Genomic DNA, 16801 nt, shown 5'->3' on the forward strand with positions numbered 1-16801 from the left:
GAATGAACCACTTTTATGACACTTTAAGGGTGACTTTTCTGTCCTTTTTGAAACTTGACAGTAACTGTATGCTTTTGTTTATATGGGTGTAGATTATTCTGTATTCTTCAAAACGGTTCTGGAATAAATACAGGTTTGGAACAACATGATGGTCATCACATCACATGTTGCCCTGGCTGAAACTTTCCAAACGCATGATTTATTTAAAACGAGGCATGTGCAACCCTGAGCAGCCTGTGAGTGCCAATACAAAAAAGAATATGTGAAACTGCTTCCAGCATGAATGAATAGGCATTGCCTTGTAATTAAGGCAATTAATTAAACAGGCTGCCACGAATGCCATGCAGCTCACAAAACATGTCCAGCATATCATCTTCAACATACCTCTCCCTTTCCAAGCACTCATGTAGTTGAGAAAGCCAATGCCTTTAGTGATGACTGGGTTTGTGACAGCAGTAGAGATGTTGGCCTGAGGGAAATTCCTCTGGAGAAATGTAAAGGCACTAAACGAAAATAAGATAGGCTGAGATTCTTTGAAACCAGTCAAACACAAACATTACAAGCATGCAAGTCACACAAAATGAGAATGTGTAGTGTTGTGGATAAACACATCAGACTGATTTTGGAAAATCAAGCTGGGCAACCACACACTAATGTGGGTATGGGATTCCCAGAACCAAAAAACATGCACGAGAAGTAAATAGGCACTGATCTGGCTGAAATTTCCAGTGCACAAAATACAAAGTGCAGCCTTCAGTCACTGTAGGCTGTCAATCAACTATTAGCCTATTACTTCTAAATTATGATTTATTTATTTAAAAATCATGATAACATTATAAGTGGACCTCAGAGATTAGTACAAAAACCAAAAAAAAACAAAGGCAGTTCATGACCCCTTTGAGAAACATTTCTTATTATTTTAATATTGAGAAAACAGTTGTCCAGCAATATTTTCGTGGGAACCGTGATGCAATTTTTGTTATAGGATTATTTGATGGATAGAAAGAGTACAGCATTTATTTGAAAATAAAACTCTTTTGTAGCATTATGAATGTCTTTACTGTCACTTTTAATCAGTTTTGTGCATCCTATCTGAATAAAAGCATTAATTTATAAAAAAGAATTATGAGAAAAATACTCACTTTTTAAGATCTTCCAATTCCTCTGCTCCAGCATTTAATATCTCTTCATCTGTGGGCTTTAGGAAGAGATCAGGCAAGCCAAGTAGGAAGTCCCACACTGAAGTCTCCTGTTGAAGCATATCTAGGACCACCACAGTCCCTCCAATTGATCCCAATACTTCTGTCGGGTTATTGAGCAGCATTTCTGTCAGCTCCTGGTGACCCACACAAGTAAAAAGATGAACAATAAAGTGATGTCTAATGGTCCATTTAATGACTCTTTTATTGGGCATATGTGGGCATAATGTGACAAGACTGAAAGATTATGAACAGCGTGGGAAGTCTGACCCTACCTGGTTCACGGTGAGCAAGGATGCTTCTAGAACAGTGTCGTTGGAGCTGCAGAAGTTTATTAAGCCTTGTGTAAAGAGATCCTGGGTACTGGCTGATGTGTTGATGGCAGTCATGGAGAAGCTGCATAAGGATTTTTTCAAAACGCTCACAGAATCCCAAACGGACTCCATTGTCTACAACAAAGATAAATAAAATCAATAAAGTAAGCAATTATACTTTGAAGAATGCTAATATTTTAAAGAATGCTGGTAACCAAACAGTTCCTGCTAGCCACTGAATTACTTAGTAAGGAAACAAATACTGTGGAAGTCAATGGCTTCCAGTAAATGTTTGGTTATCAACATTCTTCAGAATATCTTCTTTGGTATTCAACAGGAGACAAAAATTCATACAGGTTTGGAACAACATACAGGTGAGTAAACATAAACAACAACTGAATTTTGGATGAACTATCCTATTAAGTAGCAAATTGGATGATAAAATATACAGTGAAACGGTAACACTTTATTTTAATGTGTCCTTGTCACATGTACTTACTATTATAATAACAATGCATAATTACATGCAAGTAACCCTAAGCCAAACCCTAATTCTCACCTTAACCATATAGTAAGTACATGTAGTTCATTAACATTACTCAGTACTGAAATGTATAAATACACTGTAACCAGGACACCTTAAAATAAAGTGAGACCATTGAAATCATAATGGCCTTTTTAATGGACCAGTACATAAAATGCACAACAAACATTGAATACTATTAATATTACAAAAAAAAAAATCACAGATTAAATTTTCTCTTTGGAGTGTTACAAGCTCTTGGTTCATAAAGAAGATCTGTAAAGTTGCAAAGACTAAAGTCTGAAATCCTAAGAAATATTCTTTATAAAAGTTAAGACTTGTCCACGCCCTCCTAAAACAGCTCATTCTAACACAGCCCCACATGTCTATGTCACAATGTGGGAAGATTTGCATAACACTACCCAAATGTTCACGCTAAAGTAAGAAGGCGTAACTTTTATTCTAGCTGTTGCTGCAGCCGCCAAGTTGTGGAGACTCTGTGTTTTATTGTGAAAGCGAAGCTACTTTGTTTTGCCTTCCAAAAGAGGACACAACTAGAAATCAGGGATTGGGAACCACTGTGGTAAGAGGCATAACATTTCCGTCACACGCTTGAGGCATTCAGCCAATCACAACGCACTGAACAGCTGGCCAATCAAAGCACACCTCGCTTTTCTGACCGATGAGCTTGACGCATTTCAGAAAGGCGGGGGGTTAGAGGAGAAACAATAATGTACATTATGTGGAAAATAATTTGTTTTTTAATGTCATATATATATATGTCAAGAATACAGAAAACACTCATCACTAACCTGATCAACCAATCCGGTGTTGTTAAAAGTTTGCATGACTGAAGTCACATTGGGAATGTTTTGAAAGCTGGAATCTAAATATTGTAAACCACACAGTTAAAAACATTGACTGACACATTATCAGTTCTTTAACATTGAGGGGCTTTGTATTAAAAGACTGATGAAAATGTACATACTGAGCATCCTATCCCATAGCACCAGGAGCTCTGGATGTGAAGTATCCCTTTTAAGGATTGAGTGAATCAGTCCTCCCTTCTGTAGATGGGCCAGTGGAGGTAGGTCATGGAACAGTGCTGGTAGACTGAAATATAAAGAGGACCATGAGTATATACAGTACAAGAACCAGAATTATCTAAAATTAAACTATAATTAAACTTTTGTCAAAGGATAAACTATAGTTTTGTTACTAAAAATATACAATATGGTTATAACATATTTAACATGGTTATAACATAGACATGTATGGTTATGTAAATGCTGACGTCTTTGCACAAGCCTACACAAAAAAAGAGACATGGTAGACAAATTATTTAAAAGCACATGTCACAGTGAAATATGAAGCATTATTTAACGTTAACTAGGTAAAGGATTACACAAACAAGTCCAGTGAATTTAAACCCTCCTACACATTATGAGCTGGTAACGACTTTGTTCAGAGCACACAAAGAAAGTGAATAAATAAAAGGAAGTAGAAAAGAAGGAATGCTGCCATGGGAGTTTCTTCCAACCCCTTATTTTGAAATGTATGTCTTTTGTTGTGTATGTTAAAGCAAAATAGTGTCTTAAAGCTTTTTCTATATTTTTTCAACCTTTATTCAACTAAATTAAAACTAAATTAATAAACTTTAATCTAATATTTACTCTTTTACTGTTACAAACTTTTATCTATTTTATTCTGTTTTACTTATTTTATTTTATAGAGCAATTCAACTGAAAATTTTTAAGCAATAATCGTTAATTCTCCAACGTAAATACTTTTTTTTTACTTTGTTCATTTACATGATAGATGTCTAAAATGAATGTTTTTATCTGGAAGAAAGTGAACCGAATGTATGGAAAGGTTTTGACATTTATTTTCTCCTTTTGTGTTTCAGAAACTTTTTGAACGATGATGGGTAGATCATAACAGAGATCAATTTAAAGCAAATTATCTTAATTATCTATTTTCAAACAATGTAATATATGGGTTTATACCACAGTGTTTTAGACAAACACTTTTTTTCTTATGAACTTTACAATCAAAAATATTTTTTAAGAAGTTGCACTTTTTAAGTAGTTATATTTACAGTGTGTCTTTTTGTTTTAAAGGAAAATAGCATGTAAAAATTTCCATTTCACCAACATTCTTCAGCAACAATGACCCAGCAAAGGTTTTGACTACAGAAGGTTTTATTGTTGACTCAACCTGGAGACGATACACACAGCAGTAAAAGACCTGTTGAACAAACATTTCTCTATACAGCAGCCAAAAGCTGATCAACTGATCAAATAAGAGAATTCTTAGCTTTATGAATACTGACTAAGGCAAAGGGGACAGCGATGTCACAGGAGATGCACTGTTTTGCCATAAGGTCCATTATCATCTCATCAGTGACGCATCAACCTACAGGTGTGGGCTTTGTCATTTTGAACTGATACATCTTTATCAGACATCTACAGCACATGGCTTTAGGGTGCTGGCTCATAAATATAACCATTAATGTTCAGATCTGAAGTTCATCATAATACTGAAATCAAAACAAGACCAGACCTCAGGTTTTCTGAGAATCTGGTGCAACATGAAACAACTGAAAAGGTAAGACAATATCTCTGGAAATGTATTATTTTGCACATGCATTACCTGTGAGATTCAGCATCCCTGCGGTGGCGACGAGCTGTGCTCCAGTACGATTTGGACTGTCCTTCTGTTAGGTAGGATTTGCTGGTGCATGTAGTGTCGGTGCTACACATGAGTGTCTGCAGGAAAGGGAAGAACCCGGCGCTCGGAAGGTTTCTAGGCGCCACATAGCCTAAAAGAAACAACACAGAGTTTAACTTTTGCTGCTGAGAGTATTTTTTTAAGGGTTAAAGGAATAGTTAAAATTTGTAGAAAATTATGTAGAATGTAAGATATACATGAGTTTGAGACTTTGAAATTTATCATTACACCACATGCTCACCAATGGATCCTCTTCAGTGAATGGGTGCCATCAGAATGAGAGTCCAAACAACTAATAAAAACATCACAATAATCCACATGACTCCAGTCCATCAGTTAACGTCTTGTGAAGTAAAAAGCAGAGTTTTTGAACAAACAGATCCATCAAGGTGTTTTAACTTTAAGCTGTCACTTCTGGTCAAAATATGCATCCATAATCCATAATAACGCTTCATCCAGTGCTTGATCTTTGAACATTTCTTTCCTGATTCAAACAAAATGACTTTTCCACTGTAGAAAGCGATATTATGGATAAACCACTTGTATTTTACCCGGAAGCAACAGCATGAAGTTAAAATATGCAGCTTTTCACAAGATATTAATTTATAGGCAGAAGTCAAGTGGATTACTTGTAGAATACCACGATGTTCTTATCAGCAGTTTGGACTCTAATTCTGACGGCACCCATTCACTGCAGAATATCCATTGGTGAACAAGTGATTTAATGCTAAATTTCTCCAAATCTATTCCATTGGTGAAACAAACTCATCTACTTTTTGGATGGCCTGAGCATGGATTATTGAGTACAGTTATTGTGCTGATATATGTTCTACTGAAATGGAACATCAGACAGAACATATCTAAATTATGATTTGCATTTGCTTGTCAATACCAGGTATACACCCAAAGATGAGTTATCAATACTTTGGTCTGTTTTCTAGAAAGATAAAGACTCTATGTATGTGATACAAATTTATTTAGTCAATCTTGTATAGGTACACTAGTATACAGATGAGCTTAAATCCAATAGTCATGGACAAAAAGCCATGACAGTGTATTAAAATTTGTAGGAATACACAGAATGCATATAACTAATGCAAACAGCCTCCACTTTTTTATGATAAATTTGGGTAATTTCTGTTAAAATGTAAACAATCATTGACTGCCAATAAACTTGTTTAAAGGTTTGCTCTATATAATAAACATCTGCAAAAACTGTGTACAATGCTATTATTCTCCTTACTCCTCAACCATCAAAAATAAATTTAAAAATGTGAAGGTATTAAAGGGGTGCTATTATTATGCTTATATACTTTTTCAACTTTAGTTAGTCTGTAATGTTGCTGTTTGAGCATAAAAAAGATCTGCAAAGTTACAAAGCTCAAAGTCCAATTCAAAAAGAGATATTTTATTTAACAGAAATCACTTTTCAAAAACTACAACAAACGACTCGTTTGGACTACAATGCATATTTTCTGGGATTTGTGATATCACAAAGATCGACAAATGGGACGAGACCTGGTTAAGCTGCACTAGAGAATGCAATGAGTGTTATCACTATGTCAGAGACACGCTAGCTTTCCCAAGCCAGACAAACTTAGAGTGGTTACAATCATCCCGGTTTAAATCGCGCTCAAATTGATTTGATTTTGACACAATATTTACACTGAATCTCATAGGCGGCTATGGTAAGGGGCATGACATTTCCCGACCAGGCGCCAAGTGCTGCCAATCACAACACAAACTTGCCCAGCTGACCAATCACAGCACATTTCGTAAATTCAGAAGGCGGGCCTTCATTTGCTACAGGAACTATTTGAACCGTTCATGCCAGACTGGGGTGAGAGTTGTTGTAATAATGTAAAATATGTGAAAAATAATGTGTTTTTCGAACAACCTAGTATGAAAGCCTGTTCTAGTTCACCCCCAAAATGAAATCAAGACTTTTTAAAAGCGCATAATAGGACCCCTTTAAAATAAAACAAAGCATTGCTCTGCTTTAGAAACATTCCAGTAAATACCTGTACTACTCAAAAGGATTTGCTGAAGGGACACCCATAATTTTAAAAGCAGTAGACTTGTTCAGAAAATCCCACATGATTTTGTCTTGAAGCAAAGTTCATATTGCAATCTTTAGATATCTGATTGCATACTATGGTCTCTTGGCAAATCTGAGCAGACTTTGTGGCACTGTTTGTTCTCCGCAAAAGGAAATATTAATATTGTAGATACTTTTTCTCAAGAGAAAAATCTGAGAATCAGACCAGCAAAATGTCTCTGTTTGTTCTTCACTTAATCGCATTGCTGTCTGGGAAAAAAACTATTGAGATCTCAATCATGTTTTCTCAACTTGGGTTGGTTTTTCTCTCCCCAGAGGGGGAAAATGTTTGATTTTCCTGTCTGGTTTTATGGTATAGGACTTTCATAGAAACAAACACAAAAGGAGTCAAAAGGTACATTACTATAGACTGAGAGTGACCACTTAAAAGGTTTCATACTGTAGGATTATTGACCTTATGCAATGTTTGTCCAGCAAACAATGTTTGAATGAACCAAAATCATAGAGAAAGATATAAAATAAACATGACATAATCTAAGCCTACTTTGGGTGTGATAAGTATACAAATGATTTGATCACAGCAACTTTTTGAAATATACAGAGAGAGTTTTATTAACATGAGGAAATACTGACTAGGACTGTTGCATTAAGTTAGTCTTTAATACATTTAAGTTTAATAACAGATCTGATTATTTTCATAACCAAATGTTTTGTTCAACAACAACAAAAAAATTATAATAATATTATTATACAAAAATATTTTAAGAACATTTTGCTAATGTTGTAGTTAAGTTATAAAAACAATATTTCTGAATGTTCATTGAACTTGACGTTTTGAACGTTTAAAATCATTTTTTCTTGGTTATGTGAATGTTAGAGGAAACATTAAGGGTAGACTCAATTTTATTATTTTGCAAACATGATTGAGAAAGCTACTTTTAAATATTCTCTGAACCAACTGAACCTAGTACAAATTAAGCCAAAGTTCTGAGAATGTTCCTTGTTAGCTGGGAAGCTTTAGCACTTGTTTTCTCACATTATCAAATGAGTTTTGAGTTTCTATGGATAGATATACAATTAGACAAACAGTGAGTCTGCCTTTACAGAACGGTACAAGGCATAAGGGAGCTACTTATGGGAAAGACCAGGCCTAACAACCCAATCCTCAAGAGAAAAATGTGAAATAACAGAAAACTCCCAAAGGTCTGCCAGCTTAAAAAGAAATATTACATAAATGCACAGAATACCTCTTTTTACCAGTTAATCCCAAATCATATTTAAAGAAAACTGGAGGCATATGGATAATTAATCATTAAACAAGAATAATTCAGACTGGGAGATCAGCAGCTGGCCATCCATTATGTACTGTAGAAATAAAACACTAGTCTAGAACATTCCCAAGCATGACATGGTGGATAGTGTCAAATGTTCTCAAGAGATGACATCCGCCTGTTTAAGATTAATAAAGCCAGGAAAATGAAGATATGTTCAGCAACATATCTCCATCAAACTATGAATCAAACCATCAGCTTTGTACAGTAACTATTCCTAGCAGAGATGCTTCAGCGTGTGGAAGTTACAGCACACTAAGACAGTCCTAATGGGATAACCTGAGAATAAGTGTTTTGCTCAAGGGCATAATTGTAATAATACAGGATTGTGAACTCATTAACTCCACAGCTTCTGAACCTTAAACATAACCTAACACCATCTCTAACCAACTCAGAATGATTTCAGTCACTGTCACGCCACTGAGATCACAACAAACATAGATAGATGGCTTCCTTTTGCATAAATATAGGGTGATGTGTAATAGAGGTACGTACATGTGTCTCTGAGTTTTGGTGGAAACTGTAAACGGGTGATCGCCAAGATAATAAAGATCACAAGTGGCCAGACAAGGAGAGCCACCGACCAGGTCTGAAAAAAATCAACAAACAAATATGCTTTCAGATTTTACTGTTGGTTATATTGTACATGGCTATTAATCTCAGAATAAAATAAAATCAAAACCAATAACTGGACTAGGAAGTATTACTAATAAAACTTTGCTTACATATATGGCTGACTTCTTTTTTAGATATTACTGTCTGTACTTATGTAAAATCAACTGAACATATCATAGGATATGCATATGTATAAAATACCTTAATATAAGAATACCTTACTGAATAAGGTTTTAAGGACACAGAGAATATTAAAGTGATAAAGCACAGCTAATTTAATGCTAAAGCAAAGATAAAGAGTTTAGAAATAATGCCCAGGAGTCTTAAGTTATTTTTATTACAGTAAATCAGCTTACGAAAGGTGTGCAGTATTTGCTTTTACATTTTAACATTCAATATGAAAATATATGTTGCACAGAGTATTTATGATTACATTTAGGCAGAAAACCTGAACCTACAGAGCTCCACAGAATCAATGCTAACATTATCATTTGAAACTGGGCATCAGGTTTTTGTTGTTGTTGTTCAAGTGTACAGGTGTGCAGGTTTACTCACAGGTTGCCGGATGACACCGAGGCCATTTTTCCAGAGAAGTAGTCTTAACTGTTGTAAGAAGGAGGCCATCAGAGGAGAGGTGCTGACAGAAATGAAAGACAAGAGTAAAATTCAGTTTTAAAAAGTAGGAATAAAAATCAATTCCAGCATAGATTCAGACAAAGACAACAAGTATTTATTTGGCAAAATTTATATTATATTATATTATATTATATTACACGGCTCTGTGGAATACTTGATTCTGATTGGTCAGTCGCGACATTCCGAGGTATGTTATCCCTGGATAACAACCTGTAAAAGCTAATAACACAGGCTCATCCGGGTAACAGCAGTCAGCGCTGTACTCTTGCTTGAACTAATTATTTACATAAGTAAAATTATTAAAATTTACTTTTACATAAGCAAAATTTACATAAGTTCTCTTATTACAACATTTCACCACAAAATAATAAAGGCAATAAAAGAATTAAGACGAAAAATGTTTTAAAACCTTACCAGTATATTAGTTCTCTTATAATCCATTACAGCGTACAAAACAATCGCAGCAGCTGCGTTTGTATGAAACGAGAGTGAGTCCGCGATACCAGGATGACATAATTAAACAATTGTACACCATTTTGAATAGGGTTTTAATATTTTATTAGCTAAACAAACACAAAGCTTCCACCAAGAAAAAAATAGTACAGAGTACAGCGCCGACTGCTGTTACCCGGATGAGCCTGTTCAGGTTGTTATCCAGGGATAACATCAATGTATAAAATAAACAATAATAACCAAACAGACCAAACAGAATCAAAAAAACCACAGAACCACATAACAAAAGCTAATAACATAGGCTCATCCAGGTAACAGCAGTCAGAGAACTAACAAACTGGTAAGGTTTTAAAAATTTTTTTAAAACATTTGTCTTAATTTTGTGGTGAAATGTGGTGAAATGTTGTGTAAAAAGTGGTTTGACTGCACCATTTGCCTTAAATGTCCGTATAGTTTGAATTTGTCGCTTGCTCGCAATTGCTGTCTTCATGGAAGCTTTGCGTTCAAATATTTCAACTCAAATCAAAATTTTGTGTATAATTATTTACTTATGTGGCAAGCTAGATAATTTACATCCAGCCAGTTGTTATCTCAGAATAAACCCCAACAGGGTGATCATGTCTTACATCAGCCTGAAGGGGTTTATTCTGAGATAACAACCGGCTGGATGTACATTATCCCTTACATATTATATTATATTATATTATATTATATTATATTATATTATATTATATTATTAAGTTTAGCAAAAGTGGGACCTCAGGTAACAATTAGACAATTAAATTTCATAATCAGTTACACTTTAATATCAAGAAGCAATCAAACATAAAAGTCATTAATAATTAATTACCACAAAGGTATGTATCATTCTGAAAAAATTTTTAGTTGAAAACTTCATAGTTAATGTTTGAATGCTTTTTATTGAGTACATCTTACATCCACTGTTAAATAAGAATGCTGTTCTTTAACAACAGCCTCTCCTGTATAAAGTCAACAGCATGTAAGCATGTATTGTTGCACATATAATTATTTGTGATGGTCTGTTTAGTCACTTAACATGAGTTAAGTAGGGCACACGTTATGATAATTAATCATTGTACTATTAAAAGCTAACCATGCTTACCATAGACTGAAGATAAATAATATCTGATGTTTCATTGTACATACATACATATATATATACATATATACATATTTATATATATATATATATATATATATATATATATATATATATATATATATATATACATGTACATGTATATATATATATGTGTGTGTGTGTGTGTGTGTGTGTGTGTGTGTGTGTGTGTGGTGTGTGTGTGTGTGTGTGTACATATGACATATGTATTCTCTCTGTCTGTCCTCCCCTCAATTGGCCATACACTCTCTCTCTCTCTCTCTCTCTCTCTCTCTCTCTCTCTCTATATATATATATATATATATATATATATATATATATATAAAGATAGATAGAAAGTCACTTGTTTATTTATATAAAGTAAATGCCACTTTGTATTATAATAATAATAATAATAACAGATTTAATAAAATAAGCCAAACTTATACACACAATAACAATAATAATACATAAAAATAATAAAAGGCTGATAATTTAAAGTTGCTTCCTCACTACGTGTATATACTGCGATTCTTTATCTAAAACTGCTCAAAAGTTTTCTTAATTGCGTTTTTTTGTAGGCTACCTTAACCTGTATTTCACGACTGACGTAACTGAATCTCAAATATTCACTTTACTTTACAAAAGTAAGAAACATGCAAACGTATCACACAACAAAAACAATATAAATTGATCAAGTTATATATTTACCTTGTTTAGTCTGGATTGGATTTAGCGTATCGTTATTGGGACCGATGCGTTTGATATAATGAAGACATTCTGCCAGGTTATTCCTAGCAAAGAGCACTTTCCATGTGATACTGTATTCCACCAACTGACGAAGAATTAATAACAAAAAAACAACTAAGATCAAGTATGTCGTTAGCCTAATAACCTCTCGTCAGGTGTTCGTACCGGTGTCAGTGATATCCAGTCTGCACTGCTCTCTGTTCTGTAGGCGCATACAGGTGAGAGGCGGGGGTTTACCACACAGGTGGCGGGACCGGTTTGAGAATTCCGTGCGTCTCGTGTCTGAGTGAGAGAACAAATGCAATCGCGAGAAATTATTATTGTGTTATTTGATAGGCATGCCAAGATTCAAGATGTCTAAATGGATAACTACCCAAACTAGGGTAATAGCGTACCTAAAATAGGCTATCTAAACTATAATTTTAACTAAATGTCAAATTGGCAAGGGGATGGCGTTCTAGTTTTAGTTTGTAGTTGTCGCATAGTTATAGTTTAGTTTCACTGTGTATTTCGCAACGACAAGGCGCGTAGATAGGCCTAGTTTTCTGTAAGGTTAGCTATTTTTTTCCCCAGTAACGAAAACATTACTTTTTTTGCGTTTCTAGTTGCGAGGTGGCAGCACCCTCGCTGTGTTGTTTTTTTTGTGATATGATATTTCTTGGTGGCGTTTTGGCGTGGCTAGTTTTTTAATGTGACATGTTAGTAGCAGATCTATTGGTTGAGCTACATTTCTTTAGCTTGTAAATCATAACATTTTAGTAGCTAGCAGCTTCGTTTAACTAGGCTATATTGTTCGTTTAACAAATTTTTAGTTAATAGCTACTACGTTGAAACAAATATTTGAAGACGATGCCGCGAATGAATCAATGTGAACCGGTTCTAAAACGAACTGAATCAGTTCACTACCGCATTGAAGTCGTTTCTCTGTCACATAATTACAGCAGTGGAGAACAAAAACATAGCTGGATGATGTGAAAAATTACTTAGTAAATTGAAAGGAGAGCCGCAAATCCTATCTATTGTTCGCTAGTAGTTAAGGAGCTTTTTATTTAAAGTTCAACACCTGTATGTAGCTATGAAATATGTACTGTGAGGTCAAGACATTTTCCAAAAAGAAGGGCATCAGTACACAATACAGTAAAGTCCCATACGTCTAGTATCTTCTAGTGTAACAACAAGCTACTTTGTAGATTTCAGCTCTGTGTCACTAGTGCCTAGTTTAACACAGACTAAAAATATGACAAGTGTTGGTCTCAAATACACAGATCTGTCTTATTAGGCTACTCATGCACTATTCACTCAGATATTGTTATTGAGGAAATAAATATTTATGTCAGGTTGGGAAGGTTTCAAGAGAGAAATCTAAAATTCCAGTATCATATCTGCTATATCCGAGTAAACAAGATTTTTACAGATAGTTTAAACTGTGTTCTCATGATAAAGGAGGGGTCAACAAAAATTATTGCAATATGTTTTTGGCCAAAAAGCAGTTTTGTATGTTACCAATTGAACAGGTTAATTTCAGTATCGTATTTATGCTATATCTGAGTAAGCCAGATTTTTACAGAGAGGTTAAACTGTGTTCTCATGATAAAGGTGGGGTCAACAAACATTCTTGCAATTTTTTTTGGCCAAAACCCAGTTTTGTATGTTGCCAATTGAACAGGTTATTCATGTTGTCTTCTCAGCCTTTTCAGGATCACTTTAAACTAGTTAAAAATCTGTTTGGAAAAAAATGTTATCTGTACACTGAACAGATCAACCAGTTCAAATTCTTTTGTTCAGTCTGTTTTGATCAGACTATCTGTTTTCTATGACCTGGAGATCAATCATATTCAGTGTTTTTGTTAAGTCATTGTGGTTGCATAGGTTGTGAAATTCATAAATCTTCCCTTTGTCTTTAGGTTGCATTCTAAAAGGAAAAAGTCAATAAAAGTACACACATTACTCTGAAATGTATCACCTAACATATTTTAAAATGTTCTAAAGCTGACTGTAATAATGAACAGTCAAGATTAGGATCCACATAACATGCTATTGTTAAAATAAGAGACTTAAACTGTGAAACCTAGCTTGGAAAGTTTACCAGAAGCGTCCACAGAACAAAAGACTGAAAAGCATCTCATGCTGCCCTCTTTTCTGTGAGAATAAGTAACAAAGCATTGTCTCCACCCACAAGTTGAAGTAAAATGATCAGTATAGCTTTGAGCTGGACAGATTGGCATCATACAAAACCAGATTCAAAAAAACAATCATGTAAAAATGAACAAAACCTACAGCAAATTTACATACAGCTATAATGTATCTAGCAGGTATATAATAGAATAATGAACACATACTACGACTCAAAGGCACTTTTTCAGTTTAAATCCTTATAAGGAAGCTCTTTTCAGAAAAAAATAAGACGAAAAACACTTGACAACATTCACACCAAGTGATCATTAAAATTTCATTTAGAAAAACTGCACAGCTGAATATACAGTACATCTTTGAATGGTAATGGTGAACATAAATTTACATTTCTGAACAACAAAAGAAATACAAAACAAAACACTCCAACTGCTTGTCATCGAGTTACGAAAACAAAGCTAATGTTTCCATTCCAGACGCTTATCTTTACCGACTGCAATTTTTAATAACATGCTTTGTTACGCCTCCCGAAATCTTTCACCTCATCTTATGGAAGGAAAAAACACTACTAAGTGTAAAAATACTGTATGGCAAAGTCTGGGAAAGCGCTATTTTTGTTTGTCCAAATAGCAGACAAGCACAATACTGACAGAAATATCAAATAAACACTACCGCTGCATGTTCATACATGTTATTTGTCAAAGGCATAAATTGTGCTGAGACAAAAATAGTTGGCAAGTAGCACTTCAAAGACAGGAACAGGGGTGAAAAATCATGTTGACCATTTTCATAAAAAAGGTCTGATCACAGTGTTATACACAGTTCATCTGGAGGATCAACAATCCAAATCAAAGAAGTGTGAGAACAGAGCAGCAGCATACACAAATTCCACATCTAACATCAGATATGAGCTAAAAGCCGTTTGATATATTCCACTTATGTCTCACCTTACCTTCCTTAACTTACAAAGGCCTAACTTGTTACGCAATGAAAAACCATTGGCTCTGCCATTAAACAAATAGTACACCCTTAAATGAAAATTTGCTGAAAAATGATTCACCCTCAGGCCATCCAAGATTTCACTGGAGAAAGCAATATTGTGGTTTGTATTGTGGTAACAGTTTGAAATTAAAAAAAAATCTTCAGATCTGTTTCTTACAAAAACACTGTTTTCTTCACAGAGTGTTAATACTGGAAATGTGTGGATTTCTTGTGCATTACTGTGATGTTTTTAATCAGCTGTTTGAACTTTTATTCTGACGGCACCCATTCACTGCAGAGGAGCCACTGGTGAACAAGTGAAATAATGCTAAAGGTGAGTTAATACTCATGAAATTTCATTTTTGGGTGAACTATTCCTTTCTAAAATTGTATTTTCAACATAGTCTGCAAAAACATTAAAAAATATAGAGAATCCTCTTAAATCTGAGAAATCAGTTACAGTCTGTATAACCAACATTAATAAAACACAGTTTTCTGTGTGATCAGTAGACAATTTTCCAGTGTGTTGGTTGTTCACATTCTTTCTCGTCATCGCCACAGAATCGGTTATAGGTGGTTTTAGGATCAAAACCTAGGATCTCCCTTTCCTCGTGTATTCTGAAAGAGAACGTTGAAACTGATGTCCCAATGAAATACCTGAAACAAACAACACAAATGTAAGTGAGTGATGTAGGGTTGTTTTACAAAAGAGATATGCCGTCACTTTGAAAAAGATTGATGAATTTAGAGTAAAATGTCACACGACAGCATGTGATAGGTAGGTTCAAAGGTTGTCATATCAAACAATGAGCATTCTTTCCAGTAAAGCAAGCCTGAGTTGACGGAAATGATTAAGCCATTATGTCTTTGGGCCATACTTTTCCTTTTTAATGGAAAGAATCTACTGAGTCACACCCAATTCAACAAAACAGAAAAGAATCAAATTAGTAATAATCCTTACTCTTAAATAAACTTTTAAAATTAAGTAATTATTTTAAATATTATTTTTGCAAATGAAACAAATTTTGTGATTATATTATACTCAACTGAGTCAATTTCTAAGACATGGTTTAAATCAAAACAAAATAGTATAATTTCCACTGACACTGTCAACTTAATCTTCTAGAGACAGCACTGACAAAAAAAAATTAAAGTCAATGAAAGAGATAAAGAAAAAAGAACTAAACACTAAAAGAAAAATCTCAACTGGCTTGAACAGCAGCTAACTCTGACTAAAATCAAGTAGGTGGTTCATCTTTCAACACAGTTGATAAAGCAGCTTTTGTCCACCTAAAGCATGAAAAAATGCAGTGTCATTCAGTAACCGCTTTGTTGTTGACGAAAAAAGGAGAGCAAAGGGTGTGATTCAATACCTAGCATGAGCACAAATCCACTGGTCTATGATGGCCACCCCTCCATCCTTCAGGAGCTCCAGGTCCTCCCAGGTGGGCTCGTATCGTACCATCTCGGGTAACATCCTTTTCAGTTTAGCTAGCTCTAAAAGGAGAAAATGCCTGATCTAGCATACAAATACATATATATTCACTACTGTTCAAAAGTAAAGTCTCTTATGCTCACCAATGCTGCATTTATTTAATCAAAAATATGTTAAAAACCGTCATATTGTGAGATATTATTACAAATTAAAATGACTGTTTTCTATTTTAATATATTTTAAAATGTATTTTATTCCTACAATTGCAAAGCTGAATTTTTGGCAGCCATTACCAGTCTTCAGTATCACATGATCCTTTAGAAATCATTTTTATATGCTGATTTGACGTTTAAGAAAAATGTATCATTATTATTAATGTTGAAAACAGTTGTACTGCTTAATATTTATTTGGAAACAGAAGTCCTTACTGTTACTTTTGATTCATCTATATTTTTTAATTTGAGCCAATGAAAAATAAATAACTTGCCCTAAGGGCCCTAATTATTTTAATTGGATGAATGAAAA

At 34.3% G+C, this 16801-nt stretch overlaps 2 protein-coding genes across 2 annotated transcripts in view; both read right to left on the reverse strand.

Moving 5' to 3' along the window:
• LOC109091145 overlaps positions 1 to 11944 on the reverse strand; it is a 63846-nt gene extending 51902 nt beyond the window's left edge. The window contains exons 1-9 of the mRNA XM_042730524.1: positions 11692 to 11944; positions 9327 to 9408; positions 8652 to 8745; positions 4689 to 4857; positions 3025 to 3149; positions 2849 to 2922; positions 1475 to 1648; positions 1143 to 1336; positions 385 to 503 (exon numbers count right to left, since the gene is read on the reverse strand). Coding sequence (XP_042586458.1) covers positions 385 to 503; positions 1143 to 1336; positions 1475 to 1648; positions 2849 to 2922; positions 3025 to 3149; positions 4689 to 4857; positions 8652 to 8745; positions 9327 to 9395 — 1018 coding nt within the window. The 5' untranslated portion in view covers positions 9396 to 9408; positions 11692 to 11944. The remainder of the gene's footprint in view (positions 1 to 384; positions 504 to 1142; positions 1337 to 1474; positions 1649 to 2848; positions 2923 to 3024; positions 3150 to 4688; positions 4858 to 8651; positions 8746 to 9326; positions 9409 to 11691) is intronic.
• Positions 11945 to 14165: 2221 nt separating this feature from the next.
• The window catches only part of LOC109091645 (GDP-fucose protein O-fucosyltransferase 2-like), a 9250-nt gene continuing 6614 nt past the window's right edge, over positions 14166 to 16801 (reverse strand). The window contains exons 8-9 of the mRNA XM_042730492.1: positions 16215 to 16338; positions 14166 to 15498 (exon numbers count right to left, since the gene is read on the reverse strand). Of these exons, the coding sequence (XP_042586426.1) occupies positions 15345 to 15498; positions 16215 to 16338 (278 nt within the window). The 3' untranslated portion in view covers positions 14166 to 15344. The remainder of the gene's footprint in view (positions 15499 to 16214; positions 16339 to 16801) is intronic.

Source organism: Cyprinus carpio, chromosome B9 (genome assembly GCF_018340385.1).
Source record: "Cyprinus carpio isolate SPL01 chromosome B9, ASM1834038v1, whole genome shotgun sequence".
Taxonomy (NCBI): Eukaryota; Metazoa; Chordata; class Actinopteri; order Cypriniformes; family Cyprinidae; genus Cyprinus; species Cyprinus carpio.